Below are 20,838 nucleotides of genomic sequence, written 5' to 3'. Positions count from 1 at the left end.
GTGTCCAGTGGCGTACCACAAGGATCTGTGCTGGGTCCCCTATTATTTGTCATTTATACAAATCACATAGATGACTATGTGGGGGGTAGGATTAGTAAGTTTGCGGATGACACAAAGATTGGCCGGGTGGTTAACAGTGAGGTTGAGTGTCTTGGGCTACAGGAAGATATAGACAGGATGGTCAAATGAGCAGATAAGTGGCAGATGGAATTTAACCCTGAAAAGTGTGAGGTGATACACTTTGGAAGGAGTAATTTGTCAAGGAAGTATTCAATGAATGGCATGATACTAGAAAGTTCTGAGGAACAAAGGGACCTTGGCGTGTGTGTCCATAGATCTCTGAAGGCGGAGGGGCATGTTAATGGGGTGGTGAAAAAGGCATATGGGACACTTGTCTTTATCAATCGAGGCATAGATTACAAAAGTAGGGAGATCATGTTGAGTTGTATAGAACCTTGGTGAGGCCACAGCTGGAGTACTATGTGCAGTTCTGGTCAGCACATTATAGGAAGGATGTGATTGCACTGGAGAGGGAGCAGAGGAGATTCACCAGGATGTTGCCTGGGATGAAACATTTAAGTTATGAAGAGAGGTTGGATAGACTTGGGTTGTTTTTGTTGGAGCAGAGAAGACTGAGGGGCAACCTGATCAAGATGTACAAGATTATGAGGGACATGGACAGGGTGGATAGGGAACAGCTGATCCCCTTTGTTGAAGGGTCAGACACGAGGGGACATAAGTTCAAGGTGAGGAGCAGGCGGTCTAGGGGGGATGTGAGGAAAAACTTCTTTACCCAGAGGGTGGTGACGGTCTGGAATGCACTGCCTGGGAGGGTGGTGGAGGCGGGTTGCCTCACATCCTTCTGAAAGTAACTGGATGAGCACTTGGCATGTCATAACATTCAAGGGTATGGGCCAAGTGCTGGTAAATGGGATTTGGGAGGTAGGTCAGGGGTTTCTCATGTGACTGTGCTGACTCAATGGGCCAAAGGGCCTCTTCTACACTGTGATTCTGTGATTCTGAAAAAGATAGGTTGAAAGGAGTGTCTTAAAAGGCAAAAGAGAGGTGGAGAGGTGTAGGGAGAGAATTGCAGAGCTGAAAGTCCAGGCAGCTAAAGGCATGGCCACCAATGGTGGAGAGATTAAGATCAGGTATACTCAAGAGGCCAGAATTGGATGTGTGTAGCTATCTTGGAGTTCTGGGGCTGGTGGAAATTACAGAGATTGGAAGGAGCGAGGACACGGAGAGATTGGAAACCAAGGATGAGAATTTTAAAATCAAGATGTTGCTTGACCTGGAGCCAATGTAAGTCAGCAAACTCAAGGGTGAAAGGGGAACATGACTTGGTACGTCTTAGGGCACAGACAGCAGAGTGTTGGATGACTTCAAGTTTAAGGAGGATAGAATATGAGAGACCAGCCAGGAGTCAGTTGGAATAGTCAAGTCTAGAGGTAACAAAGACATGAATGAGGGTTTCAGCAGTGGATAAGCTGCAGCAAGGGTGAAGCTGGGTGATGGACATAAATAGGTGGTTGGAACTTCACCTCCAGTCAAAAGTGACACCAAGGTTTACTTCCAGACTGTTGCCAGGGAGAGGGATAGAGTCAGTATATTTGCAGATGATACAAAGATTGGAAGCATTGTCAACTGTGATGAGGATAGTCTTGAACTTCAAAAGGACATACACATGTTGGTGGATTATGCAGACAAATGGCAGATGAAGTTCAATGCAGAGAAGCGTGAGGTCATTCATTTTGGCAGGAAGAATATGGAGAGACAGTATGAAATAAAGGGAGAAAGGAGGTGCAGGAACAAAGAGGCCTTGGTGTACAAGTATGTAAGTCATTGAAAGTGGCAGGGCTTGTTGAGAGAGCAGTTAATAAAGCATATGGTACCCTAGGTTTTATTAATAGGAGCATTGAGTACAAGAGTAAGGAGGTTATGTTGACCTTGTATGAGATGCTAGTTAGGCCTCATCAGTAGTACTGCGTCCAGTTCTGGGTGCCATACTTGAGGAAGAATGTGAAGGCATTGGAGAGAGCACAGAGGAGATTCACAAGAATGCTTCCAAGGATAAAGAACTGTAGCTATGAAGATAGATTGGGTCTGTTTTCCTTAGAGAAAAGAAGGCTGAGAGGAGACTTGATGGAGGTATTCGAGATCCTGAGGGGTTTGGACAGGGTAAATAGTGAGAAACTGTTCCCACTCAAGAGAGCATCAAGAGCGAGAGGGCACAGGTTCAAAATAATGGGCAAAAGAAGTCGAAATGATGTGAGGAATTTTTTTTTCACCCAGGGGGTGGTTGGAGTCTGGAACAAACATCCTGCAAGGGTGGTGGAGGCAGGTTTGATCAAGGTATTCAAAAGGGAATTGGATTGCTATCTGAAAAGGTTACAGGGATAAGGCAGGGGAGTGGGACCGGGTAGAATGCTCTTTCAGAGAGCCAGTGCAGACTCAATGGGCCAAATGGCCTCCTTCTGCACTGTAAAGATTCTGTGATTCTGTGGAATGGAGTTTGGAGCTGAATCCAAACACAATGGCTTCAGTCTTCCAAATATTTAATTGAATGAAATTTCTGCTCACCCAGTACTCAATGCCAGATATTCAGTCTGATGGTTTAGCAACAGTAGAGGAGTTGAGAGAGGTGTTGGTGAGTTACAGCTGGGTGTTGTTGGTGAACAAATGTGAAAATATGATTTTTTAACTTTCAATTGACTGGAAATTTTGCAATTTGATCTAAGATAAAACAAACTACTTAAAAATGGAAGGTCACATACAGAAGGTGAAGGTGAGAAACCAACAAGCCACCCTCAGGGGAGTGTGAAGAGAGATACATTTCCTATGATCCAGAAACCCATTGAAACTCATAACTGCCTAAGGAAGAGAATTATAAATGCAAAACACTTGATATTGAAACAATAGCTGCCACAGCCAGACACACCCAAAACCTATTGGAAATACACAATGGGTGAAGTATTTCAAGGCATGGCTTCCAGGTGCTTAAGAGAGATTGCAAGCGACACAGGCGGTGTGAAGAAAGTTTGTAGCAGAGGAAACAGGTTAAAGGCTGCTCTCTCTCGCTCTTTCTCTTTTGCAATTAAGGGTGTCACCTGATTCGAGATGCCAACTCTACCAGAAGCCTACCAGCAAACAGACATCTTGTAATAATTGCAACATCTTCTATATCTGACCGCATCCAATGAACCAGCTAACCCAAATCGGCCATGGCATTTAAAATCTACACATCAAGGACAATCAAAGATCACTTAACCGTATATTATTTTACCTTTTTTTATTGGACTCTAATCCCCTTATTTCTGGTGATAGGTGGTGATAGATTGGGAAATGTTGATGTACAAAGGGACCTGGTTGTCCTTGTACACCAGTTATTGAAAGCAAGCCTGCAGGTGCAGCAAGCGGTTAAAAAGGCAAATGGTATGTTGGCTTTGTTGCAAGAGGTCTTGAGTACAGGAGCAAGGATGTCTTATTGCAGCTGTACAGTGCCTTGGTGAAATCACACCTGGAGTATTGTGTGCAGTTTTGGTTTCCTTACTTAAGAAAGAATATACTTGCCATAGAAGTAATGCAGCAAACGTTCACTAGGCTGATACCGGGGATGACAGGATTGTCATATGAGGAGAGATTGGGTTGACTAGGCCTGTATTCACTGGAGTTTAGAAGAATGAGAGAGGATCCCATTGAAACATATAAAATTCTGACAGGGATGGACAGACTGGATGCAGGGATGATGTTTCCTGTGGCTGAGGTCCAGAACAAGGCGTCACAATCTCAGGATACGGGGTAGGTCATTTAGGACTGAGATGAGGAGAAATGTCTTCACTCAGAGGGTGGTGAACCTCTGGATTTTTCTACCTCAGAGAACTGTGGAGGCCAAGTCACTGAATGTATTCAAAAAGGAAATAGATTTCTAGACTCTAAAGGTATCAGGGGGGGATGGGGAGAGAGCGGGAATATGGCGTTGAGATACAAGATCAGCTATGATCATACTGAAGGGCTGAATGACCTACTCCTATTTTCTATAATACTGTGTGAGTGTATGTATGTGTGTGAATGTAAGTGTGAGTGTGAGTGTGTGATTGTGTGTGTGCGTGTGTGTGTGTATGTGTGTGTGTGTGCGAATGTAAGTGTGAGTGTATGTGTGCGAATGTAAGTGTGAGTGTATGTGTGTCTGTGTTTGTGTGTGTGTGTGTATGAGTGTGAGTGTGTGTGTGAGTGAGTGTGTGTGTGTATGAGAGTGTGTGTGTGTGTGTGAGTGTGCGTGTGTATGTGTGAGTGTATGTGTGTGTGTGTGCGTGTGTGTATGTGTGCGAATGTAAGTGTGAGTGTATGTGTGTGTGTGTTTGTGTGTGAGTGAGTGTGTGTGTGTGAGTGTGTGTGTGTGTGTGTGAGCCTGAATGATTACATGAGGGCCAAATGATTGGTGCTACGTCTTTATTAGTATTTTTCCTCTCAGATTTAGTGGTAAATGAATTTGACCTTTCTTTGACTCCAGAAAACTTGTTTGGTTGGCTCCTTATTGCTCACAGTTTAAATAGTTAAACACATTCTGATTCGGGTAAGGCATGTCCTTATGAAAAATAAATTAAACCTTGATTGTGACCAGCCGAGGAGGTTGACTAATGGGGAGCCAGTTCACTCCTTCTCCTCTGGTGGTAACAACATGCGGAAACGGAAGTTGTTCATGGAGGGGGTGAAATATGGAATGGTTTCATTTATAAATTTGGTTTGGAATGTTAATCTTGTGCTAGTGGTAAGGCCTGTCTCACCATGATGGCAAGGTTGTGCAGCTTGCAACAAACCTTGAACAGTCTTGACACCCGCTCTGCTGAGCACTGTACAGCTCCTACTGCACACTGGGCATTGACCTGCATGGTATGCTGCATATGGGACACACCAACTGACACTGAGGGAATAGAATCACGTGTGGTTCCAGTGCATCTCAGAGTTGACATGCGTTGCCTGAAAATCAATGTCCATCTAGTTAATGTCCGCTACATCATAATTGTAGGGAAGCCTACAATTCTTATGAAGCCATCTTCTCCCTCCACTCCTTCTCTCTGGCAAGATAGAATAAAATACACTCAGCTTTCTTAGAATACAAAACCTCAATGACTGGCCACATGCAACAGCGGAAGGAAAGCTGCAAGATGTTGCAAATACCACACGGTAGAGTCTGGAAGGAGCCTGGTGTATAAATATTCATGACCACGGCCATCTTTACAGCCATTGACAATGCTGTCCTCACCCTGCTCTGAGGCTGCAGTTGTAGCAGCTTTTGGTGATGATGTCCTTAGCAAAATGCAGACGACTGACACATGTTCGGTCAATTGGAAGTATAGAACTTGAGTTTTGCTGAAAAAAGACAGTTTGTTGCAGCATTAATGCCAATCATTGGATTGAAATTTAAACCAGACAGCTTGACTCTGATTGGTCCAGGCATTGCCCTGAGGAATGAGCCAGCGAATTGCTATCTTTATTTTGTTTAGCTGAAACAGGTGCATGTACAGACATTGCGCCTGCTTCAGCTAAACAAAATAAGTGGTGACATTCGCTGGTTCGTTCCTCAGGGCAATGCCTTGACCAATTAGAGTCAAGCTGCTTGGTTTAAATTTCAAATAATGATTGGCAATCAACCGTCAGTCACCATTAACTGGTGCAATATCCATGACTAAGCCTCTACCAATCATGCCCACTTACCAACCAGTCAGCACTGTCTTCTCATACAGTATAAAGTTGTTGCTTACCCTGACATTGGTACTCTTGTGATTGTCCTGATGAATGCAAGATGGAAAATATCAACAAAATGTCTTTTATCAGTGACACATTGTTCCTCAGTGAGGGTTAGGTAGGCAAATTGCTTTCTGAACACCCTGGGTGAGAGTCCTTCTCCCCTTTTCCTCCCTCTTCCAGCAACTTGTCCTATTTTGCATGCCCTCTACTCATTCTCCACGTCATGCTGTATTCCAAGGGGAATGCACCCACGTCTGGGAGCAACGACTGGGTGCAAAAGGCTCTTCAGCACCACTCCCTGTAAACTTGAAACAACCCTAGAAAGCTTGTAGAATCATAGTAATAGCCAGAAGAAATCAACCAAAAATTAACTTGTAAGTTGCTGACGATCCCTTTAAATAGCATTCGTCGGAAGTCCTTCCTACTAATGAATGCATGTTCCGCCATGTGTGATTAAGAGAGGGCATTAGCTGGAGCATTGAGCTCCAAAATGACAGTGCTGGTATTAAATCAGCATTGAACTCTGATTGACATCATGACCTGCCTACTCTGCATACATCCAATGTATGTTCACTGAGTGCTCACTGACACCTTCCTCAATATGGCATCTGGCACAACTCAGCCCAGATGTGTCTGCACATCGCTCAAATGCCATTTTTCAGCCAAAACAGTATCACTATCCCCGAAAGAACATTCACTACTATTCTGGGTTTTGCACCACAGAACTGCATGCAACGCTCCAACTTTGGTCTGACCAAGATTCTATCTAAAACAGAATTTGTTATGGGATGTCAAGCCGCAACACATCACTTGCCCTGTTGACGAAGTGAAATTGCTTGAGAAATGCCTGTCTTATCAGGTGAACTCTCTGTATTAGTGAGGGTAAGGTCACTTGAATAGTGTCTAGAATCCTTTAAAACTTGGGTTTTAGTGCTCTTCTAAATAGGTGCAGATTGGGAAATATCAGGGGAATACTGCTCAGGAAGTCTGAAAATTAGAACATTTCAAAAATAGCTTATGCTGCTGAAACATTCATCCAAAGAAAGGGATTTGATGGACTAGTGTGAATCAAATGTCTCTCAGCAAATTAATTTTGTGGGAAATTTCTGGCAGGTTGGGGCTGCTTGCAATATCCTTTGCGCCAGCATTTATCCATTCACGGGCAAGGTGTCAGTTTTCTGGATATGTATTATTGAGCTGAAAGGCTTTCCATAATAAAAAAAATCAAATTTGTATGCTTCTGTGTAAACTGTACAGGTACTCCATTGACCGTCATACTGACATGGACAGAGTTTTCGACATTGATGCAAAGAGTGGAAGCATAACAACATCTCAACCCCTTGACCGTGAGGCAGTCCCTTGGTACAATTTAACAATCTCAGCATCGGAAACAAGTAGGTCCTTTCTGAATCTTAAGGTCAATGTCCCTGCATCCAGCTGAATTTCATTAAATAACTTTTAATTTTTCATTTTCTTAGTAGCTTATTAAATTTTTTAAATAATAACATTTCTTGTGCAGGTCACATATTTCAAGCCTGTTGCCTATCTTATCACCATTGATTCTTTGGTAGTACAGAACTTGAGTATTGCTGAGAAAAGAGACACGTCGGAAGTTTTCTGTCTTGCACTCATCAGGACACTTCACAAGCATACCAATATAAGGGGAATTTATACTGTGTGTGTACTGTACTTTCAGCAATACCATTGATTACGTCAGTCGATCAATTCCCTTCACCCCAACAGGCAAGAATATCAACCTTTTTGGAACCAGTGGGTAGATGGAGTTAAGATACAGATCAGCCATGATCAAACTGAATGGCGTAACTGACTCAAGGACCAGGAACATAGGGAATAAGAGCAGGAGTAGGCCGTTTGGCCCATCGAGCCCGCTCTGTCATTCAAACAAATCCTGGTTGATCATCTACCTCTTATGCCATTTTCTCCCTATATCCCTTGATGTCATTAGTAACCAGAAATCTATCGACTTCTGTTTGGGACTAAATGGCCTCCTCCTGTATCTAAGTTAAGGATTTACATCTCTGTCTGTTTACTGTTTCCTATCGGCAAATTACAAGGAGTAGAAGCAAAACAATTTATACTTAATTTCAATTTCTCCAATTTCGGTTTTCTTCATAATGGTATCTTAGCAAACTGAACTCTGTCAGGACAACCTCTTTTTCACCCCACTATATACCTTGTAAATAAAATGCATTGCACAATGAACTGATCCATGGCTTCAATCAATAGCTCCATACCTCAGAGCATCCAAGACACTTGTTACACTACCATATGCATTATTAACCTTTCTTGAGCTAGCTAACTCCTCGTACAATGAGGCCTCCCAATACACTCAGAAAGCACCTTGTTATGAGATTGCAGTCACCATTTATATCGTCAATATTCCAATGCAGGTACACGATGATCTGCTGAACTTTGACAGTCAAAGATCTGTCAACACATTCCTCACATACCGAAACAACCATCTCAAGCCCTGACTCTTCTTTCATTCATGGGATGTCACTGGCTTGACCAGCATTTATTGCCCATCCCTAATTGCCCTTGAGAAGGTGGTGGTGAGCCGCCTCCTTGAACCGCTGCAGTCCATGTGGCATAGGTACACCCACAGTGCTGTTAGGGAGGGAGCTCCATGATTTTGACCCAGCAACAATGAAGGAACAGTGATACAGTTTCAAGTTAGGATAGTGAGTGACTTGGAGGGGAGCATCCAAGTGATGGTGTTCCCATGTTGCCCTTGTTCTTCTAGATAGTAGTGGTCATGGGTTTGGAAGGTGCTATCTAAGGAGGCTCGGTGAGTTAATTTTCACATTGTTCATAGTTTAGTAAATAATGCGGCTCGGTGTTAATTTATTTTTGATAATACTCATGCGAAGCACCTTGGGATGTTTTATTACAGTTAAGGCTTGAACAACAATAAAGACTTGCAATTATATAGCACCTTCAATGTAGTAAAACATCCCAAGATGCTTCACAGGAGCTTTATCAAACAGAATTTAACACCGACCACAAAATTTTATTGTTGGATGACCAAACACTTGGTCAAAGAGGATCTTTTTAAAGGAATGGAAAAAATGTGCAGAGGGGGAGAGGGTTAGGGAGGGGATTCCAGAGCTTAGGGCCTTGACAGCTGAAGATACGGCCACCAATGATTGAACAATTAAAATCGAGGATGCTCAAGAGGATAGGATTAGAGAAGCACAGACATCTCAGTGGATTGTGGGGCTAGAGGAAATTACAGAGATAGGGGATGGTGAAGCGATGGAGGAATTGAAAACAAGGGTGAGAATTTTAAATTCAAGATGCTCCTTGACCAGGTGCCAAAATTAGTCAGTGAGTCCAGAAATGGGACTTGATGCAAGTTATGACACAGGCAGCAGAGTTTTTGCTGACCTCAAGCTCATGAAAGATAGGGCGTGGGAGGCTGACCAGGCGTGCACTGGAATAGCTAAGCCTCGAGGTAGTAATTAAAGTGTGGGTGAGGGCTTCAGCGGAAGATGAGCTAAGGCAGGCACAGAGCTAAGCTGTGTTACAAATCTGCAAACAGGCAATTTCACAAATCAACAAGGTGAGGTGATTATGCGATAAGTTGGAATTGTAAACGAGAGTGACTATCAGGGAGTTGGAAGAAAGAGAGCCACAGAATGAAGTCACGTAAGAAAGTGGAATGTTTTGAGGCAGAGGGAGTGGGATGACAAGAAGTAAGGGGTAACGTCACCACAATGTCCTGGCTATTGCCACTAACAATAGCAAGAGCAGAGAGAGGTCAGACCCAATTCATACAAATCGAAGTATAATTACAGGGCTTTTCAACCAGTTACAAATAATAATCCTTACCCTCAGATGAGGCAGAATATTTGTATTGCACCAGGACCAAGAGAACAACCTTCCCTCTTCCTACAAGACAGTGTGTAAAAAAACATTTTCGAATACTATTTCCAAATGGCTTAGTGAACACAGATTAAAAACCCCAAGGACACTAATTTAAGAAATGACAATAGCTTCCATTGATATAGCACCTTCAACATAAGATAAAAGCCTCCCAAGGTGCTTCACACAAATGTTGACACCAAGCCAAAGAAGGAGGTAAAGGGTTAACTGAAAGTTAAAGAGGTTAGCCTTTAAGGAGGGCTGTCTTCAGGATGCATGAGTTAGTTGAGTTGCTAGATACGGGATGCTTCATGATAGTGTGAAGGTTAAGTTCTGCCTGAGGTAAGCTATCAGTGTCAGACATGGTTCAGTTGGTAGCCCTCTTGTCTCTGTCAGATGTTTTTTTCTTGTTCAAGTCCCTTTCAGTACAAAGTTCAAACCTGTTGTTCAATTGTGGTGCGGAGGGAGTGCTACGCTTTCGAAAGTGCTTTCCTTTCGATGCAATGTCTACCCTTTCAGGTGAACATCAAAGATCCCAGGGCCTTGAAGAAAGAGTAGCTCGAGTTATCCTCAGGGTCCTTGTCATCCCTCAATCAACACCACTGAAACAGATAAATAAAAGCAAAATACTGGAGATCTGAAATGTAAATAGAAAGTTCTGGTAAAAAACCTCTGCAGGCCTGGCAGCATCTGTGGAGAAAAAAACAGGGTTAAGTTTTCAAGTCCAAAACGACTCTTCTTCGGAAGTCCAAAGAAGAGTCCTGAAGAAGAGGTCATATTGGACTCGGAATGTTAACTCTGTTTCTCTCTACACAGTTACCGCCAGACCTACAGAGTTTTATCAGCTCTTTCTGTTTTTATTTCACCAAAACGGATTGTCTGGTCATTAGCACATTGGCTGTTTGTGGGAGCTTCCTGTGCACAAGTTGAGTGCTGTTTTTCCTACATTCAAACAGTGACTATACATCAAAGCTATTTTCCTGACTGCAAAATGCTTTGGGATGTTGTGAAAGTTGCTACATTAATGCAAACCTCTCTGTCAATATCTTTAGGCGAGATTCCTAATTGCTATTTGAATCAAACTGTTAACCCATTCAAAATAGACTTTACCATGGCATGCCTTTACAAGTAATGTTCAGAATAAATTTGCCTGAATTGATCTACTTTCACTGGCCATACCTGGCAAGCCAGTTAACTAGCACATATACCTTGAAGAAGGAATCACCAATCCTCGTTATTGGTGTTTGAGAGGAAGTTCTGACAAAAAAAGTGAAAACCCAAACTTTGTTTGAAAAAAATGTTCAGAATTCTCTTCATGAAGATAGCTGAATTTTGCCATTAACTTTTAAAGCCAACACAATAAGTATCGTGTTCTTTGACAAGAATGTGGTCACTACTGGAGTATTCAACAGCCCATTTTATCAGGCTAACGTGAACTGGGAAATTAGGTTAAGGGATAGGTCAGTAGAGATGCAGTGACAGACATTTAAGGAGCTAATTCAGAATTCTCAGAAAAGATACATTTCAGTGAGGAAGATAGACTCTAAGGGTAGGACTATCAAAGGAAGTTAAAGATAGTAGCAGATTGAAAGCAAAAGCATATAATTGCGCAAAGATGAGTGGCAGGTCAGAAGATTGGACAGAGTATAAAGGACAGCAAAGGATATCTAAAAGATTAATGAGGAGGGAGAAATTAGAGTACAAGAGAAAGTTGCTAGGAATATAAAAACGGATAGCAAAAGTTTCGACAGGTATTTAAAAAGGGAAAGAGTAACGAGGGAGTCAAAGGTTATCGGGGGTGGAGTTGGGCTCAGGTTCAGACCAGCCATAATCTTACTGAATGGTGGAGCAGGCTCGAGGGGCCGAATGGCTCCCAATTCGTACGTTCGTATAACACATACAATCACACAAAGCATAAAATGAGAGAAGTCCAATTCACCAGTTTGTCTGAAAACACCTTGCATCATCTACAGTCTCATTATCAATTTGTCAATTTAAATTTTTAAATGCCAAATCAAACATTGATATCATGGTAATAAAGCTATCACTAATATTTGAGTAACTTTGCTATTATAATAGTTCAATGTTTTAATTTTGCAATTGTATTAAATTAAACAACCTGTTTCATATTGAAAAGCCCAAATGATGTCTACCAAATCGTTCCTTCTCTCTGGTGAAAAATAATTCAATTCCCCGGCCCTCACTTTCTTGCAGCTGGAAAATGGTTTGCCCTTTGTTATGTTAGTATCAATTAGCAATAGCTGTCAGTAAGCAATGTCAACCATTAACAGACAACCTGTGAGGATGTAAAACTGAATGGTTTCACAGACCAACAATAACAATGCAGACATAACTGAACCCAGACCCGATCGGCAACCTCTCGCCCATTGGCTGTTCCAGGTGATCCGAAGAAAGTTACTTCAGTCTCGGTGCATGTTCGAGTTCTCGATGACAATGACCACGCTCCGGTATTCCCGATTCTGTACGAAACATTTGTGTGTGAAAACGCCAAGAGTGGACAGGTAAGAGTCCCAAGAAATGGGAGATTGTCCCAGTTGTAATTGTGGAAAATACATCACAGCTTGTGCGCTTGCCAGGGGTTCAGTTATTTGCTTTGATCAGGTGAATGCGTGCTACACCTGAAACAACCGTGATTTTAAATGAAATATTGTTTTTTAGCATCAGCTGATCTAAAGCTGAAAGTGGGGGCAGGACTTGCCTCGCAGGTTTTGGAACCTCACTGCCGTGGGCAAATGGGGTTAGAGGTTCACACTGTGGGGGAAGCAACAGGGAGATAACAGTAAAAATTGGAAATGAAGGGCATAAGTAAAACTTGTATGCAATGATCTTGCATATCCTACTCCAGTATTACTGATGCCAGTCATGTTTACTGGGATTGGAAAGTTTTGAACTGGTCTTTCCTTCTGGGGAACTAGTCGCCCAACTGTGATTTTCCTCAAATTGGGCAATTAATGGCTCGAGGGAAGGCTTGCTGTTCAATTAAAGATTACCCTGGGCCCTCAGAGATGGAGGGCCAGTAGAGGTAAGTGTTGAGAGAGCAAAAGAGCACCTCCATTTTGGAGAAACTCCTCCACAGAACAGCCAGCCACTATAGCCAGGTAGACAGGAAAGGGCCTATGAACCTGCTTGGAGCATTGGTTTCCCTGTATGCTGCCGGACAGCTGACCTGCTCCCCGCCGCCACCTGCGGAGATCTGGGGGCCGACTGGAAGTCCCATTTGGCCTCCAACAATGCGCCTTAGTAGGCCCTCAACTCCTGGAACCCACTGTTTGTGGGGTGGGTAGCCCTGCTTCTGCCCCCATCCTGCCTCCGGGAAGATGGCCCAGGGGCGCGATGGAGCTGGAGAATTGGCACACTGGCTGGTGGGTGCAAAGCCCATGCCCACCTATCTCGTAGCCCATCGAGGCCTAAAAAACCTGCTCCGTGATTCAATTCTGCTGCAATGTTTTACAGTGTATCAAGTGGAATTATCCAAAAGAAGCCACGGAGTGACAAAAGGCCATAGAAACACACTAACTAAAATACAGACTCAATGTTGAAGCAAAATTCCAATTTATAGCTTGAGATGACATGTGTATCCTTAAAACTTTTGCAGTTACTCTGTCTCTGTCACACCGCTGTTGTTACGCTTTCAATCTTTTGTAAAAAGGGTTTAGAAAAATACAAGGGAAGGATAAAAAGCCAGGGAACAAATGAGAATATCTTTTGTATGCAGTGAGTTGTAATACTTTGGAGTGTACTGCCTGAAAGGCAGCAGGTGTATAGCAACTATTCAAAAGGGACATGGACATGTACTTAAAAAATAGGAAACGTTTGCGGGGATTTGGGGAGTGGACGAGGGAGTGGAATTAATTGGAAAGCTCTCTTAGAGACACAAAAAATACACGATGAGCTGAGTGAACTCCTTGCTGCTGTTATGAATATCTAGCTCATGGTTCATCTCGTTTTAGAATTTGTTTTTAGTTTTTTGGAAATTTAATTGTAGAAAATGGGATAAATGCAATTAAAGCAAGCTTGTAGCTGGAAAGGTAAGGTTATTAAAATGCGGGGATTTAGAGATTACCAGAATACATCAAGAAATGGCAGTCCCAAAGATGACCCCTGTTTGTTTAATAAAGTCAGAGTAGGAGAGATAGAGCTATAAAAAAAGCTATGGGCTTTCTTAGCTAAAGAGCTGGAGACATGATGCCTGCAAAGCTTGCCGCAATGGCAGTCCAGAGCGATGTTTTTGTTTTGGGAGGTAGAGCTAAGTTAGCTTAAAAGCATTCAATAAACCTTAAAAGGTTGTAAAAGCCATTTACTTCAGCATATCAGTAAACAAATTGTGGATGAGGAATAATTAAATTGAAGGTCAGTTTGAGGACATCCCAGAGCAGGCGCCATCATCATGGAGATGGGTGGAGATTAGAAAGGTTTTCTGGTTTCAATTTATCTGGATATTTGCTGGGAGAAGTTTTTAGTTGCAGTTCGGACCTCATGTGGTTTGCAGCTCACTCAGAGAAATTAGCCATAATAAATGACAGTTAGATAGACCTGCAGTGTAACAGCATAAAACACTACATTCACCACTGACCATGTGGAAGGTGGGTGAGGCTTAATCTCAGTTTGAATCTTGTATAGGAACAGGGAATGGGAGCTGGAAGGTTGCCTAGTTTGAAACTAGTGGGACAGTCTGCAGCGGGCTTCACAGTGTCTTAATGCAAAAGAAAGTAATCAGTTGAATTAGCTTGGTAGTATTGGAAAAGTAACCAGAACAAGGGACTGGGGCATTCACAGTCAAGAGAGGGTAAATGGAAGTTTTACCTCTGAGGGTAGCTGGAGCTGAGAAGAATTCACCAGATGACTGTGGCATATTCATGGGTGGTCCCTACAGAAGCAAAAAAAAAACGTTGAGGTTGATGTATCTTATAAGGGAATTCTTGGGAGAAGTAAGAAGGAAACCTGAGTGCATAACCTAAGTAGTTATAAACCATAATGGTAAGCCAACAATGCTTGTTTTGCTTAATTTGTTTGATATTCAATAAAGTTTTGTGTTTTGTTAAAAAAAAGTGAAAGCTTGTGACATAGTTCTATTGGTTAAAACGAGGTGTGTGGATTTTTCTGTAAATGTAAATGCTCCCTAACCAGATGATAACATTGTGCTGTAGGATTTGATGGAAGTGAAAATAGATAAGGCCCAAAAACAGGATCATGATGCATGATTCACCCACGGCCATTTGCTGTGATGCAGGCATCATGCAAACCTTTCGCTAATTTAAATAGCAGCCATGCGCTGCTCACTCTCGCGCTCCACTGAATGGCTTGCATGCTTCAGCAGGGAGCCCACTTTTGTGCAAGGCTAGTATCACTTAAAGCTAGGCTGCGCTGTTTAAAGCCAGCAATGGCATTCTAGCTCAGCCAACATTGGAAATGGCTGAGTAAGTGTCTCTGAGCAGGAAGATGAGTAAAAATGGTGCCACAGGGAAGAGAGTGCACTCAGAGGTTTCCGGGTGCAGCGCAGAAGATTTTGGTGCGGGAAGTGGACAGGAGAAGAGAAGTTCTCTACCCATAGGGGATCAGGAGGCCCTCCAGTCTGAAATTGAGATGGCAGTGGGATCAGATAGCCATTGCTGTGCTGTCAATGCAAGCAGTCTAGCCCCGAGGACTTGGATGCAGTGCAGGAAGAAGCTTAATGACCTCACACAAGTGGCCAAGGTCAGTGAATGCACCTTCAAATGCCATAACCTTACAATCACTCCTCACCACCTCCCCTTCACTCATCTACCAACACGCTCTGTCAAGCACAACTCAGACCTAACATTTATAGCTTTGCCGCACCCTGACAACATTAGCAGTGCTGCAAACCTCAGACCCAAATCTCACAGCTCGCACACACTGCCAGCTATTCAATCTTGACAGCCATATCACCCAAACACCTTGTGCCACTCTCAGTGGCACATTTCTCTTTCTCTTGAAGGACAAGATGACACATCATCAGAGGCAGTGGGAATGAACCGGCGGGGACACACATACTGCTGCATGTCCTCAGCCTCCTGGAGGAGACAATACTCACCATCATTGGAGCGGCCATGATTGAGGCCATGGTCAGTGCTGGGTCTGAAACCAATAAGGTTGACGGTATGTTCCTACCTATTCCACCTTCTCACATCCTTTTTGCCCCTCATCCCACAATGTTTACTGAGTTACAGACTGCAAATGGCGTAAGCATGTATCCTTTGCTTCCCACCACTTTGCTCACCCAACCCCAACCTTGTGCCCTTAACCTTTCAGATACCCAAGATCTGTCACCTGATAAAGCAGTTTTTTTCCAAAATTTTCCTGGTGCCACTTGGGGGTGTGTGAGAGTCATTGAGCAGGGGGGGAGTTGGCCTCCACTTGTTAACTGGGTGGAATGGGGTGGGTGGCAGCAAAATAAAACAAACCTGCACTATTTATTTACAAACATGCTCACTAACTTTAAACATACAAAAATGGTGTGTGTTTTTTTATTTATTCATGGGACGTGGGCAGCATTTGTTGCCCATCCCTAATTGCCCTTGAGAAGGTGGTGGTGAGCTGCCTTCTTGAACCGCTGCAGTCCATGTGGTGTAGGTACACCCACAGTGCTGTTAGGAAGGGAGTTCCAGGATTTTGACCCAGCGACAGTGAAGGAACGGCGATACATTTTCAAGTCAGGATGGTGAGTGGCTTGGAGGGGAACTTCCAGGTGGTGGTGTTCCCATTGATTTGCTGCCCTTGTCCTTCTAGATAGTGGAGATTGTGTGTTTGGGAGGGTCTAAGGAGGCTTGCTGAGCCCTTGCAGTGCAAGTTTAAACCGTGTTAAAATGTTATCTTACTCATTGAACCCAATGAGCCACGTTGGGCGGAATTTTACGGCTCCTCCCTCCGGCGGGATTTTCCGGTCCCACCGAACTCAATGGGCTTTTGAACAGCTCACCGAATTTTTATGGCCACGCCCTCGCCAAGGCTGGGCTGTAAAATTCCGTCCACGTTGCGGCAAAATTTGGCAGGGCGGTTCAGGGTACACACCTCATTCTCCGGAGCGACATCCAGGCTTGATAAACATGGGGATTTGATGCAGACCAGTGCACTAAAAGGAAAATCAGCAATGCTGAAGGCAAAGAGGCTGCCTGTGTGACCCTTGGTCATTCCATCCCCTCCCAGGGAAAATAGAAACTGGGCGCGGTTATCATGGGATCTCAGAGGCCAATCCCAGGACTTTCCTGACGCAATCTACACGCTGCGGCCTCAAAACCTCGTCCCACAACTCCATCGGGGGTGGTGAACCACGGTGCGGGAACCCCTGTGGTAAAGTATTAGTGCAGGAGCGAGATGTTCAAGAGGAACAGGAGACTGATGATGAAGAAACACTGTCACTCGATCTGCCACTCGAAGCCACCAGAGTCGATTCGGATGCCATGCATACTTTGGACGTAAAGACAAAATTCACGTGTGGTGAGTCACTGGACACAAGTGGCCTGCAGCCAAAGCAGGACGCAAGGGTAGCGCTAGTGCTAGATTCCTGGAAGATGAGGTCAGCCCACGGGACCTGCTGCAGAAGATACAGATGAGAATATCGATGGCACAGAAAAAACGCTGATGGGCATGTGAAATGAAACAAGGAGTCAAAGGTTATCAGGAGTAGGCAGAAGGTGGAGCTGAAGCCACAAGCAGATCAGACCTGGTCTGACAGGCGTTGAATGGCAGATCAGGTTCAAGGGACTGAATGGACTACTCTTGCTCCTAATTCGTATGTTCTTATGAAACGCTTGCTGCATTGGCAGGCTGGTAAAAAGCCAACTGCCAATGTCAAGGAGGATGGAGGCATCCAGCACCAACCCAGATTTATGCAGAGCCTGGAGTCTAACCTCTCCAGAGCGGAAGTGGTGGCCAACTCAATGAGAACAGTTGCAGGCCCAACCACGATGCAGCGTCTGACAGCCAATGTCCCAGCTTCTGTTACAGCTCAAGCAGAAGCCACTTATCGTCTGAGCGCAATGGAAGCTTAGACTGAGGTCAGGAGACAGGCCTGCTACTTTGCAGGCTCAGACTGCTGCCATCGTGGCTCTGGATAACAGTGCTAAAAGAGGGGTATGCAGGCTCTCACAGCAGCCCAGCGATCTACCGGTCCTCCAGCAGGTTACTAGGATTGCTGAGGCATTGCCCTGGGGAAGTGGCAGTGGCTTTGTGGAGCATGGTCCTGCTGCCCTCTCTCAGAATGGCAGTATGTGGGCTGCCACCACTGCCACTCTGCCAGTGCCCCTGTTGATGGCTCCCAACCAGCCCAGACTACAGCTGCCCATGTCAAGATGGTACAGTCCAAAGCTGAGTTTTCTCAGCCCAGAGAAAAGCCCAGAGCTGCTTGGGGGTTGTCGTCCAAGGCCATCTGCAGTCTACCCCTCCCCCCACCAACCCCCCCAGCCAAGGTAAAACTGCTCAGGAACACCAGAACAGGCAAAGACACCCAGGAGACAGGCACTAGGGAAACGTTCAACGCTAAGCATGAAATGTTGGATTGTTTGGTTGGAATGGTTGTTTTGTGATGACTTTTATTTCGGTGCTGTGGGCTAAGAGGATGCAGTAGATAGTCAGTGCAGAGGGAGGGCAAGGCGTGGGGCTGCAGTAGAATGGAGATTTAAGGTTGGAACTGTAATTAGATGATCATTGGCCATTCCCAGAGAGAAAGAGGGTGTGTTGGTTTCCTCCTCTCCTTCCTCCTGCTCCTGAGCTGCTGCTCACCAATTCCCTGATGTCAAGGACTCCTCGCTCATAATGGCGAGGTTGTGCAGGATTGTAACACAGGCTCCGGTGAGCCCTGCAGGAATATTGCTCAAGCATTCCAACGATCCGCTTGCTGTGACACAAGGGATCTACAGAGTGATTATAGATGGGTTAAGTGAGTGGGTTAAAAACTTGGCAGATGGAATATAATGCAGTTAAATGTGCGGCTGTGCACATTTTGGAACAAAAATGGCACCGTTGGCAGGGAAACTACCGGTGTCACGGAGCTGAACTTTGCGGGCTATGATTCTAAAGTCAGTAGCTTTCAGTTTGCCCCTGATCTTGATAACTTGCCCTGCTCCAGGGCACGAGCAACTACAGAACAACTACTAACCTCCCAGAAGTTTCCCCGGCAACAAGGGCTTTGAATTGGCCTCGGGGCCTGCTTATAAACAGCATTCCTCAGAGGGAATACCTGAGCAGTGGCTTTAAAAGAGACACAGCAAAACATGGCTCGATCCTAATAGGCCAAACATCACACGCCATGCTCCAGAACCTGGCCAGCCAATCAACGAGTGTTATAACGAAGGACAAGGTGAGATCTGCGACTTCTGTTTTTGACTGATCTCAAATCTTTCCTATTTTAGCTTATTCAAGCCATCAGCGCAGTGGACGAGGATGAGCCGCCCGAAGGACATCACTTTTACTTTACCCTGGCGTCAGATGCTGCCAGTAATCCCAATTTTACCGTTAGAGATAATCAAGGTAGGACACTAGGGGCGTGCCATAGTGAATGGGCTTTCTTCCAACTCAGGCGCTTTCTGTTAAACCCTGCTGTGTTTGAGATTGAACTTCAAATGCTAACTGGATTTTGCAACTTATCGACACGTATTCTGGTGTGTGATAGACAATAATTGTGAAGGATGCAACAGCCACAGTGGCTGCAGACGGTCTCATTACTGCAGAAGCAGCAGTTGCAGCTGTTGCCTGTTCGCCAGTCAAAAGAAATAAACTATCTCCACCCCCTGGAATACGGTACATCACCAGAGTGCTCGCGGCTCCAGAGAAGTTCCTGGCACTCCATTTAGTGTAAAAGCTTTTGGAGCTTTGCTTTTTAAGTGGGGCCGATCCATCCACATGTCAGTTGGAACAAGATTTAATTTGCTGTGTACATGTTGTGATGCACAGCTCCTCTGAACAATCCCACTGTTCAGTCCAAATTTAGCAGATGATGTCAATCTATGAGTACTCCTTTCTTTCTCTTTCTCTCTCTGTCTCTCTATTAAGGTCTCACTCTTTCTCGCTCTCTCCCTTTCTCTCTCTCTCTCTTTCTCTCTCTCTTATCCTCTCTCTCTCTTACTCTTTCTCCATTTTCCTCTTTCTCTTTCTCTCTCTCTCTCTCTCTTTCCCTCTCATACGACCATATGAATTAGGAGTAGGAGTAGGCCATTCAGCCCCTCGAGCCTGCTCCACCATTCAATAAGATCGTGGCTGATCCGACAATGGCCTCAACTCCATACTCTGCCAACCCCCAATAAACGTTGATAACCTCTCTCTCTTTCTTTACCTCTCTCTCTTTTGTTTTGTCTCTCTTTCTGTCTCTCTCTTCTGGATGAAAAGCCATAGAGTGGGTGAGTCAATCTCTCTGCTTTGTTTTGAAAAGACCCACAGATGACTCATGTCCCTTGTACAATTTAATAATTCAAGTTAGTCCATTCCATACTTGGTTAAATGGTGTTGAAAGCCTCTAATGTTTTCAGAATGACTTAAATATGTTAAAAATACACAACATCTTGAATGCCTGCTTTATCTAACGGTGGAATTATCCACCCATTCATAGTCAGCAGAGAAAAAAAATTTGCTCTCAAATTTTCGGTAAGTGAATCAGATGGGCTGTTTGCTTAATTTATTTTAAAATTACTCGAGAACTAGATAAAAATATGACTGAAAATAAATCCACATCCCTTCATCCTAATTGCCATGCAAAATATCAGAGTCCGCAATGAATTATATACTTCTGTGCATAATACATTAAAGCATGAAACAGAACCAGAAAGGACCAATGATACTACGAGGCCTGTTTCCTTTTTAAGATCATATTTAGGTTCAGCAGGAAGGAGCCTGTTTCTGTAATACAAATAGATAGATAGATGGACATAAAAACAGAAATTGCTGGAAAAACTCAGCAGGTCAAGCAGCATCTGTAGAGAGAGAAACAGAGTTCACAGAATCACACAGTGCAGAAGAGGCCCTTCGGCCCATCGAGTCTGCATCGACACGTGAGAAACACCTGACCTACCTACCTAACCCCATTTACCAGCACTTGGCCCATAGCCTTGAATGTTATGATGTGCCAAGTGCTCATCCAGGTACTTTTTAAAGGATGTGAGGCAACCTGTCTCCACCACCCTCCCAGGCATAGCATTCCACACTGTCAACACCCTCTGGGTAAATAGGTTT

The 20,838-nt window shown here is 44.1% G+C and overlaps 1 protein-coding gene across 1 annotated transcript in view; it reads left to right on the top strand.

Moving 5' to 3' along the window:
• The window catches only part of LOC144680018 (cadherin-7-like), an 86,246-nt gene that overhangs the window by 51,683 nt on the left and 13,725 nt on the right, over positions 1–20,838 (top strand). The window contains exons 7-9 of the mRNA XM_078541101.1: positions 7,009–7,145; positions 12,037–12,158; positions 19,026–19,143. Coding sequence (XP_078397227.1) covers positions 7,009–7,145; positions 12,037–12,158; positions 19,026–19,143 — 377 coding nt within the window. The remainder of the gene's footprint in view (positions 1–7,008; positions 7,146–12,036; positions 12,159–19,025; positions 19,144–20,838) is intronic.

The sequence above is a fragment of the Cetorhinus maximus genome, chromosome 4 (assembly GCF_964194155.1).
Source record: "Cetorhinus maximus chromosome 4, sCetMax3.hap1.1, whole genome shotgun sequence".
Taxonomy (NCBI): Eukaryota; Metazoa; Chordata; class Chondrichthyes; order Lamniformes; family Cetorhinidae; genus Cetorhinus; species Cetorhinus maximus.
Note: the sequence above shows the minus strand (reverse complement) of the source record. Positions and strands in the feature narration are given on the sequence as shown.